The sequence below is a fragment of the Balaenoptera ricei genome, chromosome 3 (assembly GCF_028023285.1).
Source record: "Balaenoptera ricei isolate mBalRic1 chromosome 3, mBalRic1.hap2, whole genome shotgun sequence".
NCBI lineage: Eukaryota > Metazoa > Chordata > Mammalia > Artiodactyla > Balaenopteridae > Balaenoptera > Balaenoptera ricei.
In genome coordinates, this window is record NC_082641.1 from 111938922 (window position 1) to 111965011 (window position 26090).

Sequence of the window (26090 nt, forward strand, 5' to 3'; positions counted from 1 at the left end):
AGGAGAGAAAGCACTGCACGCCTCACTCCTTCAGGTGAGACACATCACCTTGCAGATTACTCCCCATTTGGGCTCTGTGACTGCTGAAGCTGAGAGATTAAAGATTTGTTGTAAAGAGACAACACAATCTGAAAGTAAGGCGATGGGAGGGTTTTGTGGGTTTTTTTTTTTTTTTTAAGAATTTTTAACAGATGAAGTAATTCTGAGGACAAGAAAGGAATTACATCATAACGGTCAGTTGGATTCTGTATCTCGTTCCCAAGAAAGAAAGGTTGCTGAGCAGCAAAAACATAAAAGAGACAGAAACAAATGATTTTTAAGTCACAGATAATTAACCCCAGAGGCTCACTGATGGCACATTAATATTGCTGGGGCAAATGGCTTAACAAGTTTGAAAAGGACCTCAGTGTTTATATGCAGCAGATCATTTCAAGGGTTCCTGAAAAGCAGAGAAACTCCTTCTGGCTTGGGGGCCAGGCAAGGGGCAAAAATGACAAACATCAGCCTTCACTGCTGGGATCTCAGAGAAGAGAGGCGACTCCTCTGGGCAGGATGGGACCTCAGCGGGTCCAGCAGGAGTGCTGCACGTCACTTTCCAGGCCTTGACAGGCCAGCTGGGTGTGATTCAGAGTGATGCTGTCTTATGAAGGGCTTGCTGTACTGTCCTTATGAATCTGCAGGGGTTCGTATCTTTTAGGGGTTATGACTTCTTAGGTAACATGACTCTTTCCCCACCAATTCCAGACAGGGAGCTATGCGCACGTTTTGCAATGCCACCCCAGGGAGACTCCTCGCTGACACAGCTCGCTGTACAGGGCTTCCTGACCCCGCTCAGACCTACTGAGGCCCTTCATAACCACAGAGATTCAGCTGATTCGCATGAGCACCTTTTAAGGACTTTCTATCCGAGGGACCCACAAGTTGTCAGAAAGAGCAGAGTAGCTCCCTGAGGATGGTCATTAAGGAGAGGGAGCCCTTCCAAGAGCAGCAGTAGGAAAAGTAAGCACAGCAGATGGGACAGGGGTGCCCAGGAACGGTGGGGTCCACAGCCAAACAACCTGGCAGCACCTATACCTGTGATTTTACTCTATGAGAAGTGGAGGTGTGACAAAGAGCTGGGTCAGCCCTAGGATGTGCCAGGATCTAGCACTTTTTCAGTGCTCGTTGTGTGCACAGGGTGGGAGACCCCAGCAGGAAGAGCCTCGATCCTTGCTCTCCCAGGGCTCATCCTACACAGCAGCATGAGAGCTGCCATTGGAGCACAGGCCACAGCCACCAGTGCTGTGTGCCATGGCGCTGAGGCACCAGGTGAGGCACCACACACATTCAAACAGCAGCACGAGGGACTCCCTGAGGTGTATGCAGCAAGGTCCTGCTTCTTCCAAATCACTGGAGAAAATGACATCAGCCAGGTGATAGGAGGAAAAAGCCACTCACCAACAGCCTGGAAGACCTTTGATTAAGGGAGAACATGTAAGGGGCAGTAGAGAGAACTCAGGCTCACTCGGGCTTAGTCCACGGCTGGTCTTTCCAGGTCCAGGCACTTAGAATTGTTTTCGGGAAGCTTGGGGAACAGAACCTTGGGGTTACTCACAACCCGAGAATCCTCTGGCTAAGGCTGTGCTCGGTCCTTGGGAAGGCCATTGTCTGCACTCCCTGACCTTTATTATGATGAAGTAATTGAAAGGAAATATTAAGGGTCTAGTAATTGTGATGCTCAAGACAGTTTCTGACCCCAGTGCCCAGGAAACCCTTAATCTGGGGAGACAAATTTTATGTGTGTTTGTTCGTACGTTCTTAAAGACAGCATCAAGAAGAGAGCTGTTTGGTTCTTCTGATTGCAGAATACGAGAATCTGAGCAGAAAGTTAAAGACTCTGACAGAGGGGACAGATGGGAATGGCTAAATTTCAGAAAATCCTTCTCAGGAAAAGTCAACAGGCTACAATATGCAAAGTCACCTTAAGTCTGCTTGGAGACAGAGGAATGGGCTTGGTGACTGAGACATTCCTCATTGCATGTCCGAGGCCAAATCTACAAGATACAGTATGAGAATAGCCATAATGAGATGACCAACCTCACTGGGCACTGACGCCACTGCCCACACTGTGCCAAGGGCCCTCCATGCCAAATCCCTCCCCATATTATGTCCACGAGGCTGTGAGGGGCATCAATTGCATACTGCCCAGCATCCTTCCTCTGTGGACCAAACCTGCATCCACTCCCTGGCATTTGAGTAAGGGTGATTCTGCAAACTTCAAGGGGAGAATATGTGATCTCACCTGGCCAATCACAGTATTCCAGTCCCTCCATGCCACAGTGATTGGTTTACTGCTCGAGTCATGATATTATACAAGGCCAGCAAATCAGAATTCTCACTGAGACTTTTCTCCTGTCACTCTGGAGGAAAGCAGTTCCACCCTCTGAGATGGTGAGTGGTCAGGACCCTGTGAGCTGCAGCTGCTAGGAGTCATCCTGCAAAGCTGTGTGGAAGAGACCAACACACCAAGAGGAGGAAGGAGAAGGGGTGTCAGAACCCCTGTGTAAGCTGTTCTTGAAGCCAGATCCACCCTCCCTTAGATTCCGCAGTTTGACAAGGCTTTTAGGCTTTAGCCAGTGCAAGTTGGGTTTCAACAACCCAGAGTTGGGACTAATGGTCTATACTATTACTATCCTCATTTTTTTCAGAGAAGACTGAGTAACTTCCCCAAAGTCACACTGTAACTGGAGAGGTGGGATTCTACTGTCTGCCAACTGGTCATGACTAAACTGGGTACCAAAACATTGTATGCAACCAGAACACATCAGCCAGCTGTGTCATCCACTCCCCACTTAACCTGGGGCAACTAGGTACGATACAGTTTTGCAGCAGCTAAAGAGTGGCAGCACTATCCAGAAAGAGTCCACTGCTGTGGGGCTAGAAACTGAAGGAGTCAGATGCCACCTCCACCTTTTTGGAGCCCAATGACTGCAGGAGAGAACCAACAAGCTCTGCTGTATAGAGTGGGGGTAGGGTGGGGAAGGAAACCCCATTTCTTTCCCCAGATGGCAGTCTTGATTGGAAAAGGACCCACTATCCCAGGCACTGTCAATCTGGATGGCTCCCTTTTAAATTCCCTACATCTGCAGCCATTCAAGAAGTTATCTCAAAAGAAGCTAGGAGTTTATTAATCTGTTTCATCGAAGACAGTCAGCCACTGTACATTACACCAAGATAGATTATGCAGGCAGCTGAGAGATCCAGAAAACATCTGCTAAACAAAATCAAAATTAATGGTAAACAGAATGCAATTCTTGATAGCTGAAGTTCACCCAGATGCAAAGAACTATAAAGGGGCTATTAGAGGCAGCTGCCAATTAAGGGGATAATTCCAAGGGTTTTCACAAAGTGAGGCTCTAGTTACACATTCAGGACTGGCAGGTCATGTTTACGTAGGAGATTTGCATTGCTAAGGAGCCAGAGCCAGCCTGCCTGTGTGACTGTCACTCCCCTCTCTTTTTCCGTGAAGACAGCAGCATGCCTCTTCTCAGGTTTCCCTCACAGCCCTGCTGGAAGCCACACCAGGCTGGTCTAGACTGGAATGTGTGAGTGAACCATCGTTGGGAGGGTGGGTAATGCAACGTGACATTGGTGCCCACCCCAAAACCCACAGCCTCTAATCTCAGCACAATCACAGACATCTGGAATAGCTTACAGATCACCCCATGCTCTAAGAGATGGCTGACAAGGGCTGAATTATCCCAGGTGCTTGCTCAGCTTACTCAAGTGTTCTCTCATGGCTGTAATTCAATGTGATGGGATCAGTTAGAGAAAAGCACTGGTTTGAGTAGATGAATTCTGGCAGTCGTAATCAGCATCAGCCCTCAGAGTGGACATGGGAGTGTCTTGGAGAGGTGAGGTTGGCAACTTTTGCTGAAGCTTCAGAAAAAGTTAAAATTAAATTGTAGGTGTCTAGAGGGAGGTGTAAAAACACCTGCATTAGAAAGCAGATAAAGAAGCAGCCATCTTTCCTTCCCCGCGCAGCTGGCACAGGTGGGTCCCAGGGCAGGAGGATAATACAGGACTGCCCTGAAGGTGGAATTGGGTCCAGCTGGGGTAGGCATGTACCCTTCCTAAGAGACGTCCTCCCAGTGTTGCTGTCCTGCCACAACCTCTGATACTCTATCTCCCGAGAGCCCTTACCACAAATCTAAATTGGAAACAAAGCTCCCTTAGGAAGTTTTCCTCCAAGAGTCCCTCTCAGCTTTCTGGGCTTGGCAGTGATCGTGTATGTTTAGAAATCCTTGGATGATGAAGCGAGATCAAGTCATTTAAGCCACCCTATCCCGCCCGTTAGAGAGGTTCACTGCATCAGAGGGACATTGGTCCAGAGGGACGCTGACCCAGAGGACTCTTTGTTCCTACCAAAATTAGCATGGAAAGGAAGGAGTCTCGTGCAAGGTGCTATCTGCTCTGCTCATACCATGGGTTACTGAGAGTTAAGGGAGGTAAAGAACATGAAAGCTCTCTGAAAACTTCAGAACAACTGAGACATAGTTATCACTATAACTAGGTCACCATTCTCTCCATGCACCACCCTTGGAATACAGTCACTGGTGCTGGGGCATGTCCTGGGCTCTGATGAAGCAATCCCTCTTCATGGACTCTCTAGAGCAGGGCTTGCAAAGGGCACTGCATGGAATGTCAGCCCAGAGATGATTAAAAGCAACAAATCAAGATGCCATGGGAAACTAAGTTTGGGAAATGCTGCATATTACACCTCCTTTAGAAAGTCCTATTTAGCATCTTAAAGACCTGAGAGGTTCTGCAGTAAAAATAACAACTACTAGCTCAATATTGAGTCCAGCATTTACCAAGTGTATTATTTCCCTATGGCTGCTGTAACAAAGTTCCATAACCTGAGTCGAACAAGAGAAATCTGTTTTCTCCCAGTTCTGGAGACTGGAAGTCAGAAATCAAGGTGTTGACATGGCCACACTCCCTCTGAAGGCTCTAGGGGAGGATTCTTTGTCGCTTCTTCCTAGCTTCTGGTGATTGTCAGCAATCCTTGGTGTTCCTTGGCTTACAGACTCATCACTCCAATCTGTGCCTCCATCAAAGCACGCTGTTCTCCCTGTGTGCCTGTGTCCATATTTCTCTCTTCTCAAAAGGATCTCACTCATTGGATTAGGGCCCACCCTATTCCAGTATGATCTCATCTTAACTTAATTACATATCTGCCAAGACCGTATCTCCAAGTAAGGTCACATTCACATGTTCTGGGTTAGGAATTCAACATATCTTTTTGGGAGACACAATTCAACCCATAGTACCAAGCTTATGTGAACATGGAGCACTTTCATCAATGCACCAGCTGGTAATATCTAGATATCCACAGAACACTCCCTAAAAGTGCGTTTGTAGGACCAAATGACTCAGTGCCTCTCTTGCTTAGCACAAGGACAGAATCAGAGTGAAAAGTATATATAAGAAGCAATTTTTAAAATTTTCACTTTATTCAAGAAATGACTGTTGAGCAACTATAGGCCCTGGGCTAAGGCCTTGAGGACTTTGGGAGTGAATGAGGGGAGGGTCTCAGCTCTCAGGAAATGAATGACCTAATAGGAGCCCCTAACTCTCAGGTAAAGTAGGGTAAGCAAAACTCTTCAGAAAGAGAGTTGGAAGGGGTGAGGGAGAGGTGGAACTTCACAAAAGATGAGGGACAAAGAGCATGCAGGCTGCAGGAACAGTGAAGGCCAGAGGCAAGAAAGCTGGGCTACAATCTGGGAACCGTGACATCACTGGATGGGAGGACCACAGGGGGAAATAAAGCAGAGAGTGGGTCTGAGGCACACAGTGCATTCATGTCACCCTAATGATCTCCAACCCAACTGTGACTTAGCCCAGACTCCACTTCCACTGCTAATATTAGCCCCCTCATTTCTCACTCCACAGACTTATTCAAGAGTTTGCAAAAGTCACATAGCGTAAAGTTGCAATTGGTCATCCATTTGTTGCAATGAACTCTGGTTGGAGCTGATATCTTGAGTCAGATGTAGTATTAAAACAAACAAAAAAAACCGAACAACAAAAAAGGAAAACATCTTGGGTTTTGTGGTCCAGAGGCTACCTCTCTAGACCTTTCCAGAATCTCCTGGGCTTGGTAAACCGGGCGGAAAAATTCAGAGTGTTAATTATTTGCTCCTCTTTCAGTGCCAGATCAACATAAGTGTATGTTGCTAGACAACAATGTCTTACTTGTGTTTGTAGGAATAATAGTTTATTGAAATATTCACAGTGCTTCTACTATTTTTATACCCATACACTGTTCTGGAGAAGATTGATAACCCTACTCTCATGCTCCCTTATAAGTCCAGCAACGAAGATTCTCGAGTTCCTCTTGCCTTGTCATGGGGACTCAGGAGTTGACCAAGGAAAACTATTTGGCCCCCTGAGGAATGGCACTGTCAGTGTCTGTCCTGGATGGAGCCTAGTCAGGAAGCAGTCTGAAAGTATACAGTTGTGGTCACCTCATGAAGATGCCTGGCAGGTGGCTCTCAGGAAAAATACTAAGTTTGGATCATCCACGTGGCAGCTTTGCATGGGGAGATGGTGGCTCTGAACTGGAACTGAACTGCCTTCCACGCACTTGACCAAAGCAATGAGAGTGGCCAGTACGTGTGGTGTGAACGGCAGGTTTAAAGAGAAGGAAATGTTTTCTGCTTTCCTTTGTCCTTGGACTGCTCAAGCTGAACAGTAGGTGACCACTGTTTTAAAGGAACCCACTTGGGTGGTTTGGATCAGAGCTCCATTTAATCCCTAGCCTTGAGTTGCTTTTGGTCTGGAAAGGTGGCTTTGTCTCATGATATCCACAGCTAGAACATTCTCTGTAATTATGAATTGTTTTACATTAACTAAAAGAGAATGTCTTTGATCACTAGAGTTTATCAGTGTTGGATTGTTTCCATTGTGACATTCTTAAATTTTTTGTTTCAAAATATTAAAGTAACTCATGTTAGAGACTCTTTCAACATGAAAGGCTTGTAGTTGAGACATTACATATATTTTACTGTTTATAAAAAAAGTCATCTATACAAAAAAAAAAAAAAAGATTAACAACCCTACTACCCAAGCCTGTGAATCTTAGACTTGAAAATACTTGGAACCCACTCTTCCTTCCTTCCTGCCAGGTTATAAGCACTGACATTAAGGCACTGGGCTATTTCAGGAATTTTCAAACACTCAACTTTGACAGAAACAAGCAAGAAACACATCAGCTCACAACAGGAAGAAAAAAGTTTATGTTATGTCAAGACAAATTTACCAGTACAAACCCAAGGCATATGCTCCCAGTAAGCCAGTTGTGAAAGATGCTGCTTCTAGAGAGAAGGGGATTATGGATGATTAGAGCACAGCCTGACCACGCTTTTGCTCATCCTCAGACACTCAGTCTTCTAGGAATTGGGAGTCTCGGGTACAGTAAGGCCTTTTATGCCTTTGAGCGAAAATACATGTGGTTCTCTCATACCCTAGCCTTACTATTTAAAGACATTTCTAACACAAGGACAGTAATATTCCAAAACAGTCAAGTTTATGTGATTCCATAACGCAAATTAATTCTAAACAGTCACACTCAGGGGTAGTGAATGAATAGTATTCTAAACCAAAGTTCATGCCAACCTCTGGCTATTTCTCTCTAGTATGCATGTCATTGCACCCATTGTGAACACAACTTTGAATAAGAAACATGCCTTCCCTGCTGCCCCACCCACCTTCATCCAATTTCATTTGATTCTGATATCCAAACAATGCAGTTTACACTATGGATGCAGTTCAGAGGACACTGAGTCCAAAACCAGAGATGATGGCAAATGAGAATGAAAGCCAGAAAATTCATCCTATAGCTAGATAATCCAGATCCTTCGTATCCAGTATTCCAGTACCATGGACAGCAGCAAACAACCAGTTCTATTAACCCATCGGTACAGATAGTATGGAAAGTTTAGGTCTAGGAACACACTTTGGTAACATGGCCATTCTGTGTCTTTCACTGTACTGCATAAAATAAGAACTAAACCAGCGGGGAGGTTTTTAGATTTGAAAGTCAATATGGTATTTGCTCACTTTTAAAGATTGGCACTCTTTTTGGAGACAATACCACAGAGAAGGAGACGTGATTAGGGCTAAAGCCAAAGGCCAGACTCTAGACCAAGAATTCACTTTGGTTTCTGACTTCATCCTCCCATCCCTGCAATAAAGGGCTGATTGGTGGTGATTTCCATAAATCATACAAAAGACACCCTCTCATGAGAGACTAGGTATTACTGAAAGCAAGTAAACTTCAATTTCCACTAAAAGATTTCAGAAGTTACCACCCATATATATATTTACCACAGTGATCAGAAAACGAATGTGCTAGAGGAACTCTGGCAGGGAAAATAAAACACCATTGCATTGTTTTCAGAAGGGAAATTAATTGCTTATATCTATTTCAGCTTAACTAAAGTTGTAAAAATCTAAGAAATATTTTTCACAGTGGCACATTTTCCCAGATATTGAAATACCTCAAACCATAAACCATTTTTTATTGTTGAGGTGGTTTTCACTGGGTGGAACTAAATTATTACTTCAAACTTCACTCAGAAGATGAGGCCTCTCTGGAGAAACTGTAAACATTATCATGAATAAGCCAGTTCGCCAGACCCCATCTCTGATACTAGAAGGTAGAAGACACAGTTCTCACAAGCAAACCTGGACTTTAGTTCCTGCAGTCCCTAGAGGCAAGTGCCAAATTGTCAGCACCCAGAAAAGGCCACACGAAATTTCAAAGAACAGGCTGAAGTTCGTCTTAACTTCAACAAACTACATCCAAATGTCAACAAGGAGAATGAAATGAGTATGAATGCATCTTCCCTACCTTCTCTTCTTGTGACTTCAAGGCTTCTGGATTCCTGCAAGAAAAGAAAGACTTGGTGTTTTTGAAGAATAATTCATATGTAGAGATACTTGAAAATATCTCACCTGTTGTTAGACATTTATTCACAGAAAGGTGAACAATCTCATAAGAACAAGACATTCAGCAATGTGGGGTTTATTAAACTCTCATACATACATACATCTGTAAATGTAAACTACTTGTTGCTTTGTTGGCTGAAGCAAAAAATACTGTTAATCATGCAGTTTTTAATGAGCAGAGCCAACTCTCACGGTCTTCCTTATGTGGAAACTGGGCTGGTACTAATTGTTAGGAAAGACCTTGTTCCAAGTTGAATTCCCACCCTCCACCTAGACTGCAGGTGCTTGTAGGGCCTGGGGAAAACATAAGAAGACAGGGGCCAGAATTATATGAGCAGCAGCAGGTTCTGGTTCGTGGTGCCACGGTGAAGACTAGCATTGCTCCTGGGCAGGTCACTGGCATGATCTGGTGATTGATTATGCTCATCAATAGTTTCCAAAGGGTGGGATATTATGGACAATTTGGATAGCCAGTCCACGCCACTGGACTGAATTAAGCCCTTGGCTTTTCTAAATTCAATCTCATCTTCATGCACTGTGCAAAGCAATAAGCAAAGTGTTTCAGAAATTACATAGGTAAAACAGTGTCCCTGCATTGAAGATATGCACAGTTGAATAGAAGGGTACAGAACAAACACAAATTACTGAGAAATAAAGGGGTGATTTTGCCTTGATAAATACCAATATATTCACATTCAACTGAAAATATAAGAAAAAGTGTTGTTTTTTTTTTAAGCACTTTGTAAATAGCACTGAAGAATGGGAAGGCTTTCAGACAGCAATAAGGGAAGGAGGGTGCACCAGGAAGAGAGAATGGCTTGAGAAAAGACAGGGTGGCAGAAAAGTACAGGGCATGGTCAGGAAGCAGTAAAAGACCCAGTGGGAAGTAATGGGGGAAAAGGCTGAAACATATTGCAGTTTCATAACTAATAAAAAGTATCTACAATCCATTATAAATGGCCAGTTTAGGATAAAAAGCCTAATTTTGAGAATAAGCTGAAAATCCATTCTAGCAATTGAAGAAAAGAAGATCAAACACCGAACTTGGGACAACTCAAAATCACAACCAAAAAGACCACTCAGCACCATCACTTTTTAAACAAATGATATTGTCTTTCATACCTTAACATTCTTGTCTAGCATTCTTATGGAGCCAGGAAGGGGAGGCAATATTACAAAGGAAACTGAGGAGGCACTGAAAAGACTGTCCTGCCCAAATTGCACTTTCTGACTGCCATCTCTGTAATGAGTCAAAAGCCCAAGTGGAGACCAATTGAAGATACATGTTACAGGGCCGCAGCACATCAGCACAGCACAATTAACCAAACAAGCATCCAACGTGCTGGTTCCTCAGCAGCTCAGGGTTCAAAAGAGGGAGGTTGGACAGTAGTAACTGTAATGAGAGATACGAAAGCCATGAAGCACATCATGCACTAAGTAAACCCAGCTCCTTCCACACTGCTCCTCAGCTCTCTGTTCTAGGGGCTGGCACCTCCATCCTTGGAAATAACTAGTATTTGTGGAATAGGGACTGGTACAGCTCTAGAAAAAAACTTTATGGAAATTTTATTGCAATTGCATAAAATTTAAAAATTAACTTAGGGTAAGTTGACATCTGTATAACGTTGTATCCCCTTATCTAACATGGTATTTTTAATAATTTGCTCAAGCCTATTTTACTTTCTTTCAAGAGTATAATTTTCCTGTATATATGTTGAAAATTTATTTATTACATACATTTTGTTATCATAAATGGAATTAATCTTTCATTATATCTTATAACTAGTTCTTGTTTGTATATGTGATAGCAATTGATTCTTATATATATATAACCAACCACTTTACTAAATTTCTTATTGTTTGTAATAGGTTTCCCAATGATTCTTTTGGGCTCTCCATTTATATATTTATACAATCTGCAAATAGCAGTGATTTTCTTTCTTCCTCCCAGTTTCTACGTCTACAGTTGCTTTCTCTAGTCTTATTCTTTTTTTTTTAACATCTTTATTGAAGTATAATTGCTTTGCAATGGTGTGTTAGTTTCTACTGTATAACAAAGTGAATCAGCTATATGTATACATATATCCCCATATCCCCTCCCTCTTGCGTCTCCCTCCCACCCTCCCTATCCCACGCCTCTAGGTGGTCACAAAGCACTGAGCTGATCTCCCTGTGCTATGCAGCTGCTTCCCACTAGCTAGCTATTTTACATTTGGAAGTGTATATATGTCACTGCTACTCTCTCACTTCGTCCCAGCTTACCCTTCCCCCTCCCCATGTCCTCAACTTCATTCTCTACGTCTGTGTCTATTCCTGTCCTGCCCCTAGGTTCTTCAGAACCATTTTCTTTTTTTATAGCTTCTATATATATGTGTTAGCATACAGTATTTGTTTTTCTCTTTCTGACTTACTTCACTCTGTATGACAGTCTCTAGGTGCATCCACCTCACTGCAAATAACTCAATTTTGTTTCTTTTTATGGCTGAGTAATATTCCATGGTATATATGTGCCACATCTTTATCCATTCATCTGTCGATGGACACTTAGGTTGCTTCCATGTCCTGGCTACTGTAAATAGTGCTGCAATGAACATTGTGGTACATGACTCTTTTTGAATTACGGTTTTCTCAGGGTATATGCCCAGTAGTGGGATTGATGGGTCATATGGTAGTTCTATTTTTAGTTTTTAAGGAACCTCCATACTGTTCTCCATAGTGGCTGTATCAATTTACATTCCCACCAACAGTGCAAGAGAGTTCCCTTTTCTCCACACCCTCTCCAGCATTTATTGTTTGTAGATTTTTTGATGATGGCCATTCTCACCGGTGTGAGGTGATACCTCATTGTAGTTTTGATTTGCATTTCTCTAATGATTAGTGATGTTGAGCATCCTTGCATGTGTCTGTTGGCAATCTGTATATCTTCTTTGGAGAAATGTCTGTTTAGGTCTTCTACCCGTTTTGGGATTGTTTGTTTTTTTGATATTGAGCTGCATGAGCTGCTTGTATATTTTGGAGATTAATCCTTTGTCAGTTGCTTCATTTGCAAATATTTTCTCCCATTCTGAGGGTTGTCTTTTCGACTTGTTTATAGTTTCCTTTGATGTGCAAAAGCTTTTAAGTTTCATTAGGTCCCATTTGTTTATTTTTGTTTTTATTTCCATTTCTCTAGGAGGTGAGTCAAAAAGGATCTTGCTGTGATTTAGGTCACAGAGTGTTCGGCCTATGTTTTCCTCTAAGAGTTTGATAGTGTCTGGCCTTACATTTAGGTCTTTAATCCATTTTGAGTTGATTTTTGTGTATGGTGTTAGGGAGTGTTCTAATTTCATTCTTTTACATGTAGCTGTCCAGTTTTCCCAGCACCACTTATTGAAGAGGCTGTCTTTTCTCCACTGTATATTCCTGCCTCCTTTATCAAAACTACGGTGACCATATGTGCGTGGGTTTATCTCTGGGCTTTCTATCCTGTTCCATTGATCTATATTTCTGTTTTTGTGCCAGTACCATACTGTCTTGATTACTGTAGCTTTGTAATATAGCCTGAAGTCAGGGAGCCTGATTCCTCCAGCTCCATTTTTCTTTCTCAAGATTGCTTTGGCTATTCGGGGTCTTTTGTGTTTCCATACAAATTGTGAAATTATTTGTTCTAGTTCTGTGAAAAAAGCCATTGGTAGTTTGATAGGGATTGCATTGAAATTGTAGATTGCTTTGGGTAGTACAGTCATTTTCACAATGTTGATTCTTCCAACCCAAGAACATGGTGTATCTCTCCATCTCTTTGAATCATCTTTAATTTCTTTTATCAGCGTCTTATAGTTTTCTGCATACAGGTCTTTTGTCTCCTTAGGTAGGTTTATTCCTAGATATTTTATTCTTTTTGTTGCAACGGTAAATGGGAGTGTTTCCTTAATTTCTCTTTCAGATTTTTCATCATTAGTGTATAGGAACAAAAGAGATTTCTGTGCATTAATTTCACAACCTGCTACTTTACCAAATTCATTGGTTCGCTCTTGTAGTTTTCTGGTAGCATCTTTAGGATTCTCTATGTATAGTATCATGTCATCTGCAAACAGTGACAGCTTTACTTCTTCTTTTCTGATTTGGATTCCTTTTATTTCTTTTTCTTCTCTGATTGCTGTGGCTAAAACTTCCAAAACTATGTTGAATAATAGTGGTGAGAGTGGATAACCTTGTCTTGTCCTTGATCTTAGAGGAAATAATTTCAGTTTTTCACCATTGAGAACGCTGTTGGCTGTGGGTTTGTCATATATGGCCTTTATTATGTTGAGGTAAGTTCCCTCTACACCTACTTTCTGGAGGCTTTTTATCCTAAATGGGTGTCGAATTCTGTTGGAAGCTTTCTCTGCATCTATTGAGATGATCATATGGTTTTTCTCCTTCAATTTGTTAATATGGTGTATCACGTTGATTGATTTGTGTATATTGAAGAATCTTTGCACTCCTGGGATAAACCCCACTTGATCATGGTGTATGATCCTTTTAATGTGCTGTTGTTGGATTCTGTTAGCTAGTATTTTGTTGAGGATTTTTGCATCTATGTTCATCAGTGATACTGGACTGTAGTTTTCTTTCTTTGTGACATCTTTGTCTAGTTTTGGTATCAGGGTGATGGTGGCCTCGTAGAATGAGTTTGGGAGTGTTCCTCCCTCTGCTATATTTTGGAAGAGTTTGAGAAGGATAGGTGTTAGCTCTTCTCTAAATGTTTGATAGAATTTGCCTGTGAAGCCATCTGGTCCTGGGCTTTTGTTTGTTGGAAGATTTTTAATCACAGTCTCAATTTCAGTGCTTGTGATTGGTCTGTTTGCATTTTCTATTTCTTCCTGGTTCAGTCTTGGAAGGTTGTGCTTTCCTAAGAATTTGTCCATTTCTTCCAGGTTGTCCATTTATTGGCATAAAGTTGCTTGTCGTAATCTCTCATGATCCTTTGTATTTCTGCAGTGTTAGTTGTTACTTCTCCTTTTTCATTTCTAATTTTATTGATTTGAGTCTTCTCCTTTTTTTTCTTGATGAGTGTGGCTAATGGTTTAACAATTTTATCTTCTCAAAGAACCAGCTTTTAGTTTTATTGATCTTCACTATTGTTTCCTTCATTTCTTTTTCATTTATTTCTGACCTGATCTTTATTTCTTTCCTTCTGCTAACTTTGGGTCTTTTTTGTTCTTCTTTCTCTAATTGCTTTAGGTTTAACGTTAGGTTGTTTATTTGAGATTTTTCTTGCTTCTTGAGGTAGATTGTACTGCTATAAACTTCCCTCTTAGATATGTTTTTACTGCATCCCATAGGTTTTGGGTCGTCATGTTTTCATTGTCATTTGTTTCTAGGTATTTTTTGATTTCCTGTTTGATTTCTTCAGTGATCTCTTGGTTATTTAGTAGTGTATTGTTTACACTCCATATGTTTGTATTTTTTACAGATTTTTTTCCAGTAACTGATATCTAGTCTCATAGCATTGCTGTCGGAAAAGATACTTGATACGATTTCACTTTTCTTAAATTTACCAAGGTTTGATTTGTGACCCAAGATATGATCTATCCTGGAGAATGTTTCATCAGCACTTGAGAAGAAAGTGTATTCTGTTGTTTTTGGATGGAATGTCCTATAAATATCAATTAAGTACATCTTGTTTAATATATCATTTAAAGCTTGTATTTCCTTATTTATTTTCATTTTGGATGATCTGTGGTGTGAAAGTGGGGTGTTAAATTCCCCTACTATTACTGTGTTACTGTCGGTTTCCCCTTTTATTGTTGTGAGCATTTGCCTATGCATTGAGGTGCTCCTATGTTGGGTGCATAAATATTTACAATTGTTATATCTTCTTCTTGGATTGATCCCTTGATCATTATGTAGTGTCCTTCTTTGTCTCTTGTAATAGTCTTTACTTTAAAGTCTATTTTGTCTAATATGAGAATTGCTACACCAGCTTTCTTTTGATTTCCATCTGCATGGAATATCTTTTTCCATCCCCTCACTTTCAGTCTGTATGTGTCCCTAGGTTTGAAGTGGGTCTCTTGTAGACAGCATATTTACGGGTCTTGTTTTTGTATCCATTCAGCCAGCCTGTGTCTTTTGGTTAGAGCATTTAATCCATTTACGTTTAAGGTAGTTATCGATATGTATGTTCCTATTACCATTTTCTTAATTGTTTTGGCTGTGTTATTGTAGGTCTTCTCCTTCTCGTGTGTTTCCTGTCTAGAAAAGTTCCTTTAGCATTTGTTGTAAAGCTGCTTTCATGTTGTTGAATTCTCTTAGCTTTTGCTTGTGTGTATAGGTTTTACTTTCTCCACTGAGTCTGAATGAGATCCTTGCCTGGTAGAGTAATCTTGGTTTTAGGTTTTTCCCTTTCATCACTTTAAGATGTCCTGCCACTCCCCTCTGGCTTGCAGAGTTTCTGCTGAAAGATCAGCTGTTAACCTTATGGGGATTCCCTGGTGTGTTATTTATTGCATTTCCCTTGCTGCTTTAATATTTTTCTTTGTATTTAATTTTTGATAGTTTGATTGATATGTGTCTTGGCGTATTTCTCCTTGGATTTATCCTGTATGGGACTCTCTGTTCTTCCTGGACTTGATTGACTATTTCCTTTCCCATATTAGGGAAGTTTTCAACTATAATCGCCTCAAATATTTTCTCAGTCCCTTTCTTTTTCTCTTCTTCTTCTGGGACCCCTATAATTTGAATGTTGGTGTGATTAATGTTGTCCCAGAGGTCTCTGAGACTCAATTCTTTTCATTCTTTTTTCTTTATTCTGCTCTGCGGTAGTTATTTCCACTATTTTATCTTCCAGGTCACTTATCTGTTCTTCTGCCTCAGTTATTCTGCTATTGATCCCTTCTAGAGAATTTTTCATTTCATTTATTGTGTTGTTCATCACTGTTTGTTTGCTCTTTAGTTCTTCTAGGTCCTTTTTAAATGTTTCTTGTATTTTCTCCATTCTATTTCCAAGATCATCTTTACTATCATTACTCTGAATTCTTTTTCAGGTAGGCTGCCCATTTCCTCTTCATTTGTTTGGTCTGGTGGGGTTTTACCTTGCTCCTTCATCTGCTGTGTGTTTCTCTCTCTTCTCATTTTGCTTAACTTACTGTGTTTGGGGTCTCCTTTTCACAGGGTGAAGGTTCATAGATCCTGTTGTTTTTGGTGTCTGCCCCCAGTGGGTAAGGTTCAGTGGGTTGTGTAGGCTTCCTGGTGGAGGGGACTGGTGCCTGTGTTCTGGTGGTTGGGGCTGGATCTTGTCTTTCTGGTGGGCAGGACCACGTCTGGTGGTGCGTTTTGGGGTGTTTGTGAACTTACCCTGATTTTAGGCCACCTCTCTGCTAATGGGTGGGGTTGTGTTCCTATCTTGCTAGTTGTTTGGCACAGGGTGTCCAGCACTGTAGCTTGCTGGTTGTTGAGTGGAGCTGGGTGTTAGCGTTGAGATGGAGATCTCTATGAGAGCTTTTGCCATTTGATATTATGTAGGGCAGTCTCTGGTGGACCAATGTCCTGAACTTGGCTCTCCCACCTCAGAGGCTCAGACCTCACACCTGGCTGGAGAACCAAGACCCTGTCAGCCACTCAGCTCAGAAGAAAAGAGAGAAAGAAAGGAAAGAAAGAACGAAAAAATTAAATTAAATTAAAAAGTTATTAAAACAAATAATAAAAATAAATATTATTAAAAATAAAAAAGTAATTAAAAAAAGAAAGAAAGAAGAGAACAACCAAACCAAAAACCAAATCCACCGATGATAAGAAGCGCTAAAAGTATACAAAGAAAAAAAAAAACGACGGACAGACAGAATGCTAGGACAAATGGTAAAAGCAAAGCAATACAGACAAAATCACACAAAGAAGCATACACATACACAGTCACAAAAAGAGAAAAAGGAAAACATATATATTTTTTTTTAAAGAAAGGAAGAGAGCAACCAAATCAATAAACAAATCTACCAATGATAATAAGCTCTAAATACTAAACTAAAATAAATATAAAACCAGAAACAAATTAGGTGCAGAAAGCGAACCCCAAGTCTACAGTTGTTCCCGAAGTCCACCGCTTCAATTTTGGGATGATTCGTTGTCTATTCAGGTATTCCACAGATGCAGGGTAAATCAAGGTGATTGTGGAGATTTAATCCTCTGCTCCTGAGGCTGCTGGGAGAGATTTACCTTTCTCTTCTTTGTTCGCACAGCTCCTGGCGTTCAGCTTTGGATTTGGCCCTGTCTCTGCGTGTATGTCGCCTGAGGGCATCTGTTCCCGGCCCAGATAGGACGGGGTTAAAGTAACAGCTGATTAGGGGGCTCTGGCTCACTCAGTCCAGGGGAGGGAGGGGTACGGAATGCAGGGTGAGCCTGCAGCAGCAGAGGCCAGTGTGACACTGCAACAGCCTGAGGTGCGCCGTGTGTTCTCCCAGGGAAGTTGTCCCTGGATCATGGGACCCTGGCAATGGTGGGCTGCACAGGCTCCCGGGAGGGGAGGGGTGGGTAGTGACCTGTGCTTGCACACAGGTTTCTTGGTGGCTACAGAAGCAGTCTTAGCATTTCATGCCCATCTTTGGTGTCCACACTGATAGCCGCAGCTTGCACCCATCTCTGGAGCTCATTTAGGCAGTGCTCTGAATCCCCTCTCCTTGCACACCCCGAAACAATGGTCCCTTGCCTCTTAGGCAGTTCCAGACTTTTTCCCAGACTCTCTCCTGGCTAGCTGTGGCGCACTAGCCCGCTTCAGGCTGTGTTCACGCAGCCAACCCCAGTCCTCTCCCTGGGATCTGACCTCCGAAGCCCGAGCCTCAGCTCCCAGCTCCCACCTGCCCCGGCAGGTGAGCAGACAAGCCTCTCAGGCTGGTGAGTGTTGGTTGGCACCGATCCTCTGTGCAGGAATCCCTCCGCTTTGCCCTCTGTACCCCTGTTGCTGCGCTCTCCTCCATGGCTCCAAAGCTTCCCCCCGCCAGTGAAGGGGCTTCCTAGTGTGTGGAAACTTTTCCTCCTTCACAGCTCTCTCCCAGAGGTGCAGGTCCTGTCCCTGTTCTTTTGTCTCTGTTTTTGCTTTTCTCTTTTGCCCTACCCAGGTACATGGGGAGTTTTTTGCCTTTTGGGAAGTCTGAGGTCCTCTGCCAGTGTTCAGTAGGTGTTCTGTAGGAGTTGTTCCACATGTAGATGTATTTCTGAGGTTAGTGTGGGAAGGAAGGTGATCTCCGTGTCTTACTCCTCTGTCATCTTGAAGGTCCCTTTGTCTAGTCTTATTCTTTTAGCTAATTCCTCCACCTAATGTTAAGTGTTGTAAACATAGTGGGTACCCTAGTCTTCTGATTTTAAGAAGAAAACCTGTAGTGTTTCCCAATTAAGTAAAATGCTGGCTCTTGGCCCAAAGGATGTTTATTATATTAGTGAAATCTATGCATATTTTATAGAGTTTTAAAAATAAATGTATGTTCTAGCTTATCCTCTGACTTGTTTGTTTATTGGCTGTTTCCTTCCGCTGGAATGTGAGCTGGGATGGTGCCAGTATCTTTTTCATGCTTGCATCCTCAGTGTTATTTATAATAGGGCAGATGCTCAATACATATTTGTTGAATGAAAATAAAATAAATGTGTGTTGAATTTTATCAAATACTTTTTCTGCATTTATGGAGGTGATCCTATGATGTTTTTCTCCTCAGCTCTATTAACTTGATGGCTTATCTAGTAGATTTCATAGCATTCAATTATCCCTGTATTTCTGGAATAGCTTTTGTTAATCATGATGCGTTTTTAAAAATATGCTGCTGGATTCTATTTGCTATGATTTTAAATACATTTTTGCATTAATATTCATAAATGAGATTGGTCTATAATTTTTAGGTGTCCTTTTTCTCAGTTTTAGGAATTTAAATTATACCAGCTTCATATAATGGATTTGGAAGTTTTTCCTCATATTATGCACTGAAATAGTTTAAATAAAAGTCCGATTATCTGATTTTAGTTGAAAATGAAGTTTCTGCAACTTCATTTCCCAGATATTTATTAAAATGAGAGGAAGTAGAGGGTCAGAGAAGTTAAAATTTGTCTAAGTTCTCACATTTTGGTCAGTGGTCAGCTGGGATTTAAATTCTAAAGTCTAATCCCAAAGCTTATGCACATAACAACATTCTGTGTATTTAATTCATAAAGATAGTGTAAAAATTAAATGAGATAGACTTCTGCCTCAGGCTGTGAAAGATTAGCTTGTATTAGACCAATCCTTCTGTTAAGAATAACTATAAAAGTTGGATAAATAACCCCCCAAAGTTTTTGTAGGCATGTGAGAGCAACAAAGGCAGACGGAACTTAGCCAATATTTGGAGAGAAGAGGAGGCTTTTGAGGTGAGCCTCATATTTACTGCCAGATTTTCCCTTTGGGGCATTTATGGTTTTACATAGAAGCCAAACAAAAGTAGTGTTCTGGAGCTTAAAGTAGCCTTACTGAGTTGGGAGATACCTGAGTTGCGGCTACAAAAGCAACCAGAACTTGAGGGTCTACAATCCTAGAAAAGGGAAACAGAAACAAGTGAGCCCAATATTCTGCACACAGCTTCCTCTTGAGTTAAATTATTATGCTTGAGCTGTACATATAAAGAGCAAGAGGTTGAGAAGCAAAAAAATTAGCCTCAAACAAGCTAAGAAATTAAGCACAGATTTTGACAGCATCATGGTGCTAGGAAGACAAAAAGTAAGCTTTCAAAGGAAGAGTGGTCCTGGTAAATGCAGCTGACTTTCAGTTAAGATCATATAATCTCAAAGAATTTCTATTCCTGAGTAGATAAAGATGATCTGCCAGTATTCTATATCTAACAAATAAAAGTAAATCTTTGCTGAAAGACAATAAAGTAGTCTATAGAGTTTACAATTTTTCATATTTTTTACCTAAAAAAAATAAATTGTTAGTTATTTCTCCAGAAAAAAAAAATGGGGGGGGGGAGTTATTCAGGATCAGCAGATAAGTGAAATTCAGGGTCTACAACCATGACGAGCCATCTGCAAGTCCCCACATGACAAAGGAAGGAAATCTCTTTTATAGGGGGGAAAAGAAAAATGGGAGGGCTATAGTAAACACAGAGTTCATGGCTTTTCATTAGCTGAGTTGTTGCCAGGAAATAAAAGGAGTCTCTTCTTTCTTTTGGGTTCTGCAATTGTCACAGGTTGTCAGAGCTCCCCATTCTGGTGTCCCAGCTCTATTTAATTGAGGTTTCTGTTTATTCTTTTTTTTTTTTTTTTTTTTTTTTTACAATATATAATGTCCAGCATCCAATCCAAAATTACTAGGCAGGGTGGGAAACAGGATCAAATGAGTAAAATCCAATAAAACAGACAGCATAAACTGATCCACAGGTTACCCAGATTTTAGAATTATCAGACACAAGCTGTAGAATAATTATGACTAATATGTTCAGGAAAATAGAAGATGCTGAATTTCACCATAAAATCGGAATTAAAATAAGAATCTAATGGAAATTCTAGAACTGAAAATTAAATAACTGCAAGATTCAATAGATGAATATAATAGAAGATTAAAGACAACTAAAGAGAGGATTAATAAGATGGAGCTTAGATCAGTAGAAAATAACCAGACTGAAGATCTTAAAGGAAAAAATAAAGAATAAAAAACACAGTAGAGGGGGCTTCCCTGGTAGCGCAGTGGTTGAGAATCTGCCTGCCAATGCAGGGGACACGGGTTCGAGCCCTAGTCTGGGAAGATCCCACATGCCGTGGAGCAACTAGGCCCGTGAGCCACAACTACTGAGCCTGTGCGTCTGGAGCCTCTGCTCTGCAACAAGAAAGGCCACAATAGTGAGAGGCCCGCGCACCGCAATGAAGAGTTGCCCCCGCTTGCCGCAACTGGAGAAAGCCCTCGCACAGAAACAAAGACCCAACACAGCCAAAAATAAATTTAAAAAAAATAAAGAATTAAAAAATAAAAACACACACAGTAGAGTATGAGAGACATTATGGGGTATGATGAAAAGTTCTAACAAGCATGTAATTGAAGTTTCAGAGAGAGGAAATTAGGCAGAATCAATATTTGAAGAGATACTGCTTGAAAAATTTCAAAATTGATGAAAGGCATCAAGCCAGAGATTTAGGAATGTCTACAAACCCTAAGCAAGATAAATACAATGAAAACCATGACTAGGTACTCATGCAAATATAGTTGAATATTCAAAGAGAAAAAGAAAAATCTTTAAAACAGTCAGAGGGTGGGTGGTGGAGGTGGAAAGGACATATTACCTACAAAGGAGTAACAATAAGATTTGATAGCCAACTTTTCAGGAGAAAATAATGGAACCAGAAGACAATGGAGTGACATCTTTAAAATTCTGAAAAAACTTAGAATTCTATATCCAGTGAAAATATGGATATTTATAAGGTAAAATAAAGCTATATCTAGACAGACAAAAACCGAGTGAATACATTGCTAGCAGATTAATGCTAAGAGCAATACAAGGCAACACTCTCAACAAAAGGAAAGTTTTTCAGATGAATGAATAGTTATGCAAGAAGGAATAAAGAGCACCAGAAAGTGTTAAAAATGAATAAATCTAATTTTGGCTGCTTAACACAACAACAATAACGCCCTCTAAGGTAATACTATTGGTAGAACAAAAATGCATGACAATATGATCACAAAAGGTCAGGAGGTCAGATGGAATTTAAGTATTACAATCTTATTACTATCCAAAATATGGTAAAAGTAGTGCTATAAGGTCAAAGGACTGGGATCACAAAAAATTAATCCAAAAAAAAAAAGACAAGAAAGAGTAGGGGAAAAAAGAATAAAGAAGAGAGAATAATATGTTAGATTTATAGTGATAAAAGGACAATTTAACAGGAATAAATAGCAATTCTAAACTTGTACATGCCTAATTACATAGCCTAAACACATATAAAATCAAAACTAAAAGAACTAAAAGAAGAAATCCACAGTGACAAATTCACAATAATGATTAGAGAATTTAAGAAACCTGTTACTAAATGATAGAATAAGTTGAGGAAAAATCAGTAAGAATGTAGAATATTTGACCCTCATGATTAACAAGCTTCACCTAGTTGATGTACATCAAACGCTGTACCAACAACTGCATACTACATATTCATTTCAAGTGTCCATTCAACATTTATAAAATTGACCATATTCTGAGCCACTGGGAAGTTTCAACAAATCTCAAATTATCAAAACCATATAGACAACATAAATAGTTTTCTTACTACAGTGAAATTAAATTAGAAATCAGTAACAGAAGATATGGAGAAAATTCTCCAAATACTTGACTCATGGATTTGGAAGTATATTGCATAATTTCTAAGAGAAACATCACAAAGGAAATAAGAAGACACAAAGGAAATCTGAATAACAATTGAATTTTAGCATTTAAAAAATTATGGGGTGTGGCTAAAGTAGTGCTTAGAGAAAAATTATAGCCTCAAGTGCCTATGTTAGAAAAAAAGGGGGGGTGGGGCTAGAAACTGATGACCTAAGCATCTATCTCTAAAAGCTAGAAAAGGCCAATGTAAGCCCACAAAAAATAGGAGGAAAGAAATATAATAGGAGCAGAAATCAATGAAACAGAGGAAAATAATTATACCATGAAAAAATGAGGTCAAAATTTAGTTCCTTGAAAAGATTAATAAAGTTGATCCCTAAGAAGGCTGATCAAGAAAAAAAGAGAAAAGGTATACAGAATGTGAAGTCAAGCAAGATATCACACATATCCAGTTTCTGGGGTTATGACAAAGGTGTCAGTGCAGTACAATGGAAAAGAATGGCTTTGTAACAGATAGAGCTGGATCCATTGGACATCCATAAAGAAAAAAATGACTTCCTACCTTATAACATACAGAAAATTCATTTCCAGATGGACTGTAGATCTAAATGTGAAATGTAAAACAATAATGTTTCTAGAAGATACCATAAGAGAATATCTTCATGACCTTTAAGTGAGCAAAAAATTTCTTAAATGGGATGTGAAAGGCAGCACCATAAAGGAAAAGAATGATATATTGAACTCTTTTTTAAAAATAAAGACTTCTGTTCATTAAAAGATACAATTGAGACAGTGAAAAGCTGAGCCCCATTAAGGGAATATATTTGCAACATTTATCTATATATCCGACACAGCACTCATTCAGAATAGAAGATACTTTTGCAGACAAATAAGACAAATACAAATAGCCTAATTAAAAATGAGCAAAAGGCTTGAATAAGAACTTCACAAGTTAAAACCACAGTGGGATATGGCTGTACACCATAGAAAAGATAACAAGAGAACAAAGCAAAACTAGTAATAGCAAATGCTTATGAGGATATGGAGCGACTATAATTTTCACACTTTTAGAGGAACCAGCACCAGCAGGACTCTCCTCATTGGCCTGAGATTCAGCTTTCTGGGGCTCCTTCCCTAGAGACAAGAGCTGCTTCCTGCAGTTATTGCTCTTAGTTATCACAGCGGTCTTTTTTTTTTTTTTTTTTTTTTTTTGGCTTTTTAACCCTTTATTACCTGTTTAACCAATTCTATTAAAATAAGTAGTGCAATATTTCTGTCTTACTTGACCCTGCAATACCTCTCCCAGGTAAATGTCCAACTGAAGTACATTCACATGAGTACCAAAACACATGTACAAGAATGCTGATCACAGCATGATGCGTAATAGTCAAGAACAGGGAACAACTCAAATGTCTGCCAACAGCAGAATGGATAAAGTGTGGCATATCCACACAATGGAAATGTCACAGCAATGCAAAAGCACCAACTCTGCAATATGCATTAACTTGGATGACTCTCACAGACATAATGTTGACCAAAAAAAGGCAGACGCAAAAGAGTACAATGTATAGGATGTTATTTTTATAAATTTCAGAGACAAGCATAAGCAATCTTTGGTGACAGATTACTGTTCAGCTTTGGGAGTATAACAACAGGGGGATACAAAGGTGGTTTCTGGGGTACTGGAAATGTTCTAAATTATGATCTTGCTGGTAGTTACTTGGTTGTGTTCACTTTGTAAAAGTAAATGGAGCTCTACACTTAAGAGGTGTACACTTTCCAAGATGTTTGATGCGTCTCAATCAAAAATTAAAAAATATAATAGAAGAGAGGAGAAGATGGTGGAAGAGTAAGATGCGGAGATCACCTTCCTCCCCACAGATACATCAGAAATACATCTACACGTGGAACTGCTCCTATAGAACACCCACTGAACGCTGGCAGAAGACGTCAGACCTCCCAAAAGGCAAGAAACTCCCCACGTACCTGGGTAGGGCAAAAAAAAAAAGAAATAACAGAGACAAAAGAATAGGGACGGGACCTGCACCAGTGGGAGGGAGCTGTGAAGGAGGAAAGGTTTCCACACACTAGGAAGCCCCATCACGGGAGGAGATTGCGGGTGGCGGAGGAGGGAAGCTTCGGAGTCACGGAGGAGAGCGCAGCCACAGGGGTGCGGAGGGCAGAGCGGAGAGATTCCCACACAGAAGATCGGCACCAACCAGCACTCACCAGCTGGAGAGGCTTGTCTGCTCAGCCGCCGGGGCGGGCGGAAGCTGGGAGCTTCAGTCGGATCCCAGGGAGAGGACTGGGGTTGGCGGCGTGAACACAGCCTGAAGGGGTTAGCGCACCACAGCTAGCCAGGAGGGAGTCCAGGAAAACATCTGGAGCGGCCGAATAGGCAAGAGACTTTTTCTTGCCTCTTCGTTTCCTGGTGCGCGAGGAGAGGGGATTCAGAGTGCTGCCTGAACGAGCTCCAGAGATGGGCGCGAGCCGCGGCTATCAGCGCAGACCCCAGAGACGGGCATGAAATGCTAAGGCTGCTGCTGCCGCCACCAAGAAGCCTGGGTGCAAGCACAAGTCACTATCCACACCTCCCCTCCCGGGAGCCTGTGCAGCCCGCCACGGCCAGGCTCCCGTGATCCAGGGACAACTTCCCTGGGAGAACGCATGGCGCGCCTCAGGCTGCTGCAACGTCACGCTGGCCTCTGCCGCCGCAGGCTCGCCCCACATCCATACCCCTCCCTCCCCCTGGCCTGAGTGAGCCAGAGCCCCTGAATTAGCTGCTGCTTTAACCCCGTCCTGTCTGAGCGAAGAACAGACACCCTCAGGCGACCTACACGCAGAGGCGGGTCCAAATCCAAAGCTGAAACCCGGGAGCTGTGCGAACAAAGAAGAGAAAAGGAAATTTCTCCCAGCAGCCTCAGAAGCAGTGAATTAAAGCTCCACAAACAACTTGATGTACCTGCATCTGTGGAATACCTGAATAGACAATGAATCATCCCAAATTCAGGAGGTGGACTTTGGGAGCTGGGAGCAAGATATATTATTTTTTCCCCTTTTCCTCTTTTTGTGAGTGTGTATGCGTATGCTTCTGTGTGAGATTTTGTCTGTATAGCTTTGCTTTCACCATTTGTCCTAGAGTTCTGTCCGTAGTTTATTTGTGTTTTTTTTTTTTTTGCTTTAAATATTTTTTCTTTTTTTCTTAAAAATTATTTTTTATTTTTTATTTTAATAACTTTATATTATCTTACTTTATTTTATTTTATTTTATCCTCTTTCTTTTTTTCTTTCTATTTTTTCTCCCTTTTATTCTGAGCCATGTGGATGAAAGGCTCCTGGTGCTCCAGCCAGGCATCAGGGCTGTGCCTCTGAGGTGGGAGAGCCAAGTTCAGGACACTGGTCCAGAAGAGACCTCCCAGCTCCACGTAATACCAAATGAGGAAAATCTCTGAGAGATCTCCATCTCAACACCAAGACCAAGCTTCACTCAACGACCAGCAAGCTATAGTGCTGGACACCCTATGCCAAACAACTAGCAAGACAGGAACACAGCCCCATCCATTAGCAGAGAGGCTGCCTAAAATCATAATAAGGCCACAGACACCCCAAAGCACACCACCAGACGTGGACCTGCCCACCAGAAAGACAAGATCCAGCCTCATCTACCAGAACACAGGCACTAGTCCGCTCCACCAGGAAGCCTACACAACCAACTGAACCAACCTTAGCCACTGGGGACAGATAACAAAAACAACAGGAACTACGAACCTGCAGGCTGCGAAAAGGAGACCCCAAACACAGTAAGATAAACAAAATGAG

General features: G+C 41.2%; 1 protein-coding gene across 4 annotated transcripts in view; it reads right to left on the reverse strand.

Moving 5' to 3' along the window:
* Positions 1-26090, reverse strand: part of FSTL4 (follistatin like 4) — a 427364-nt gene that overhangs the window by 365913 nt on the left and 35361 nt on the right. For all 4 annotated transcript variants that reach the window (XM_059917074.1, XM_059917072.1, XM_059917073.1 and 1 more), the window contains exon 3: positions 8897-8930. In XM_059917074.1, coding sequence (XP_059773057.1) covers positions 8897-8930 — 34 coding nt within the window. The remainder of the gene's footprint in view (positions 1-8896; positions 8931-26090) is intronic.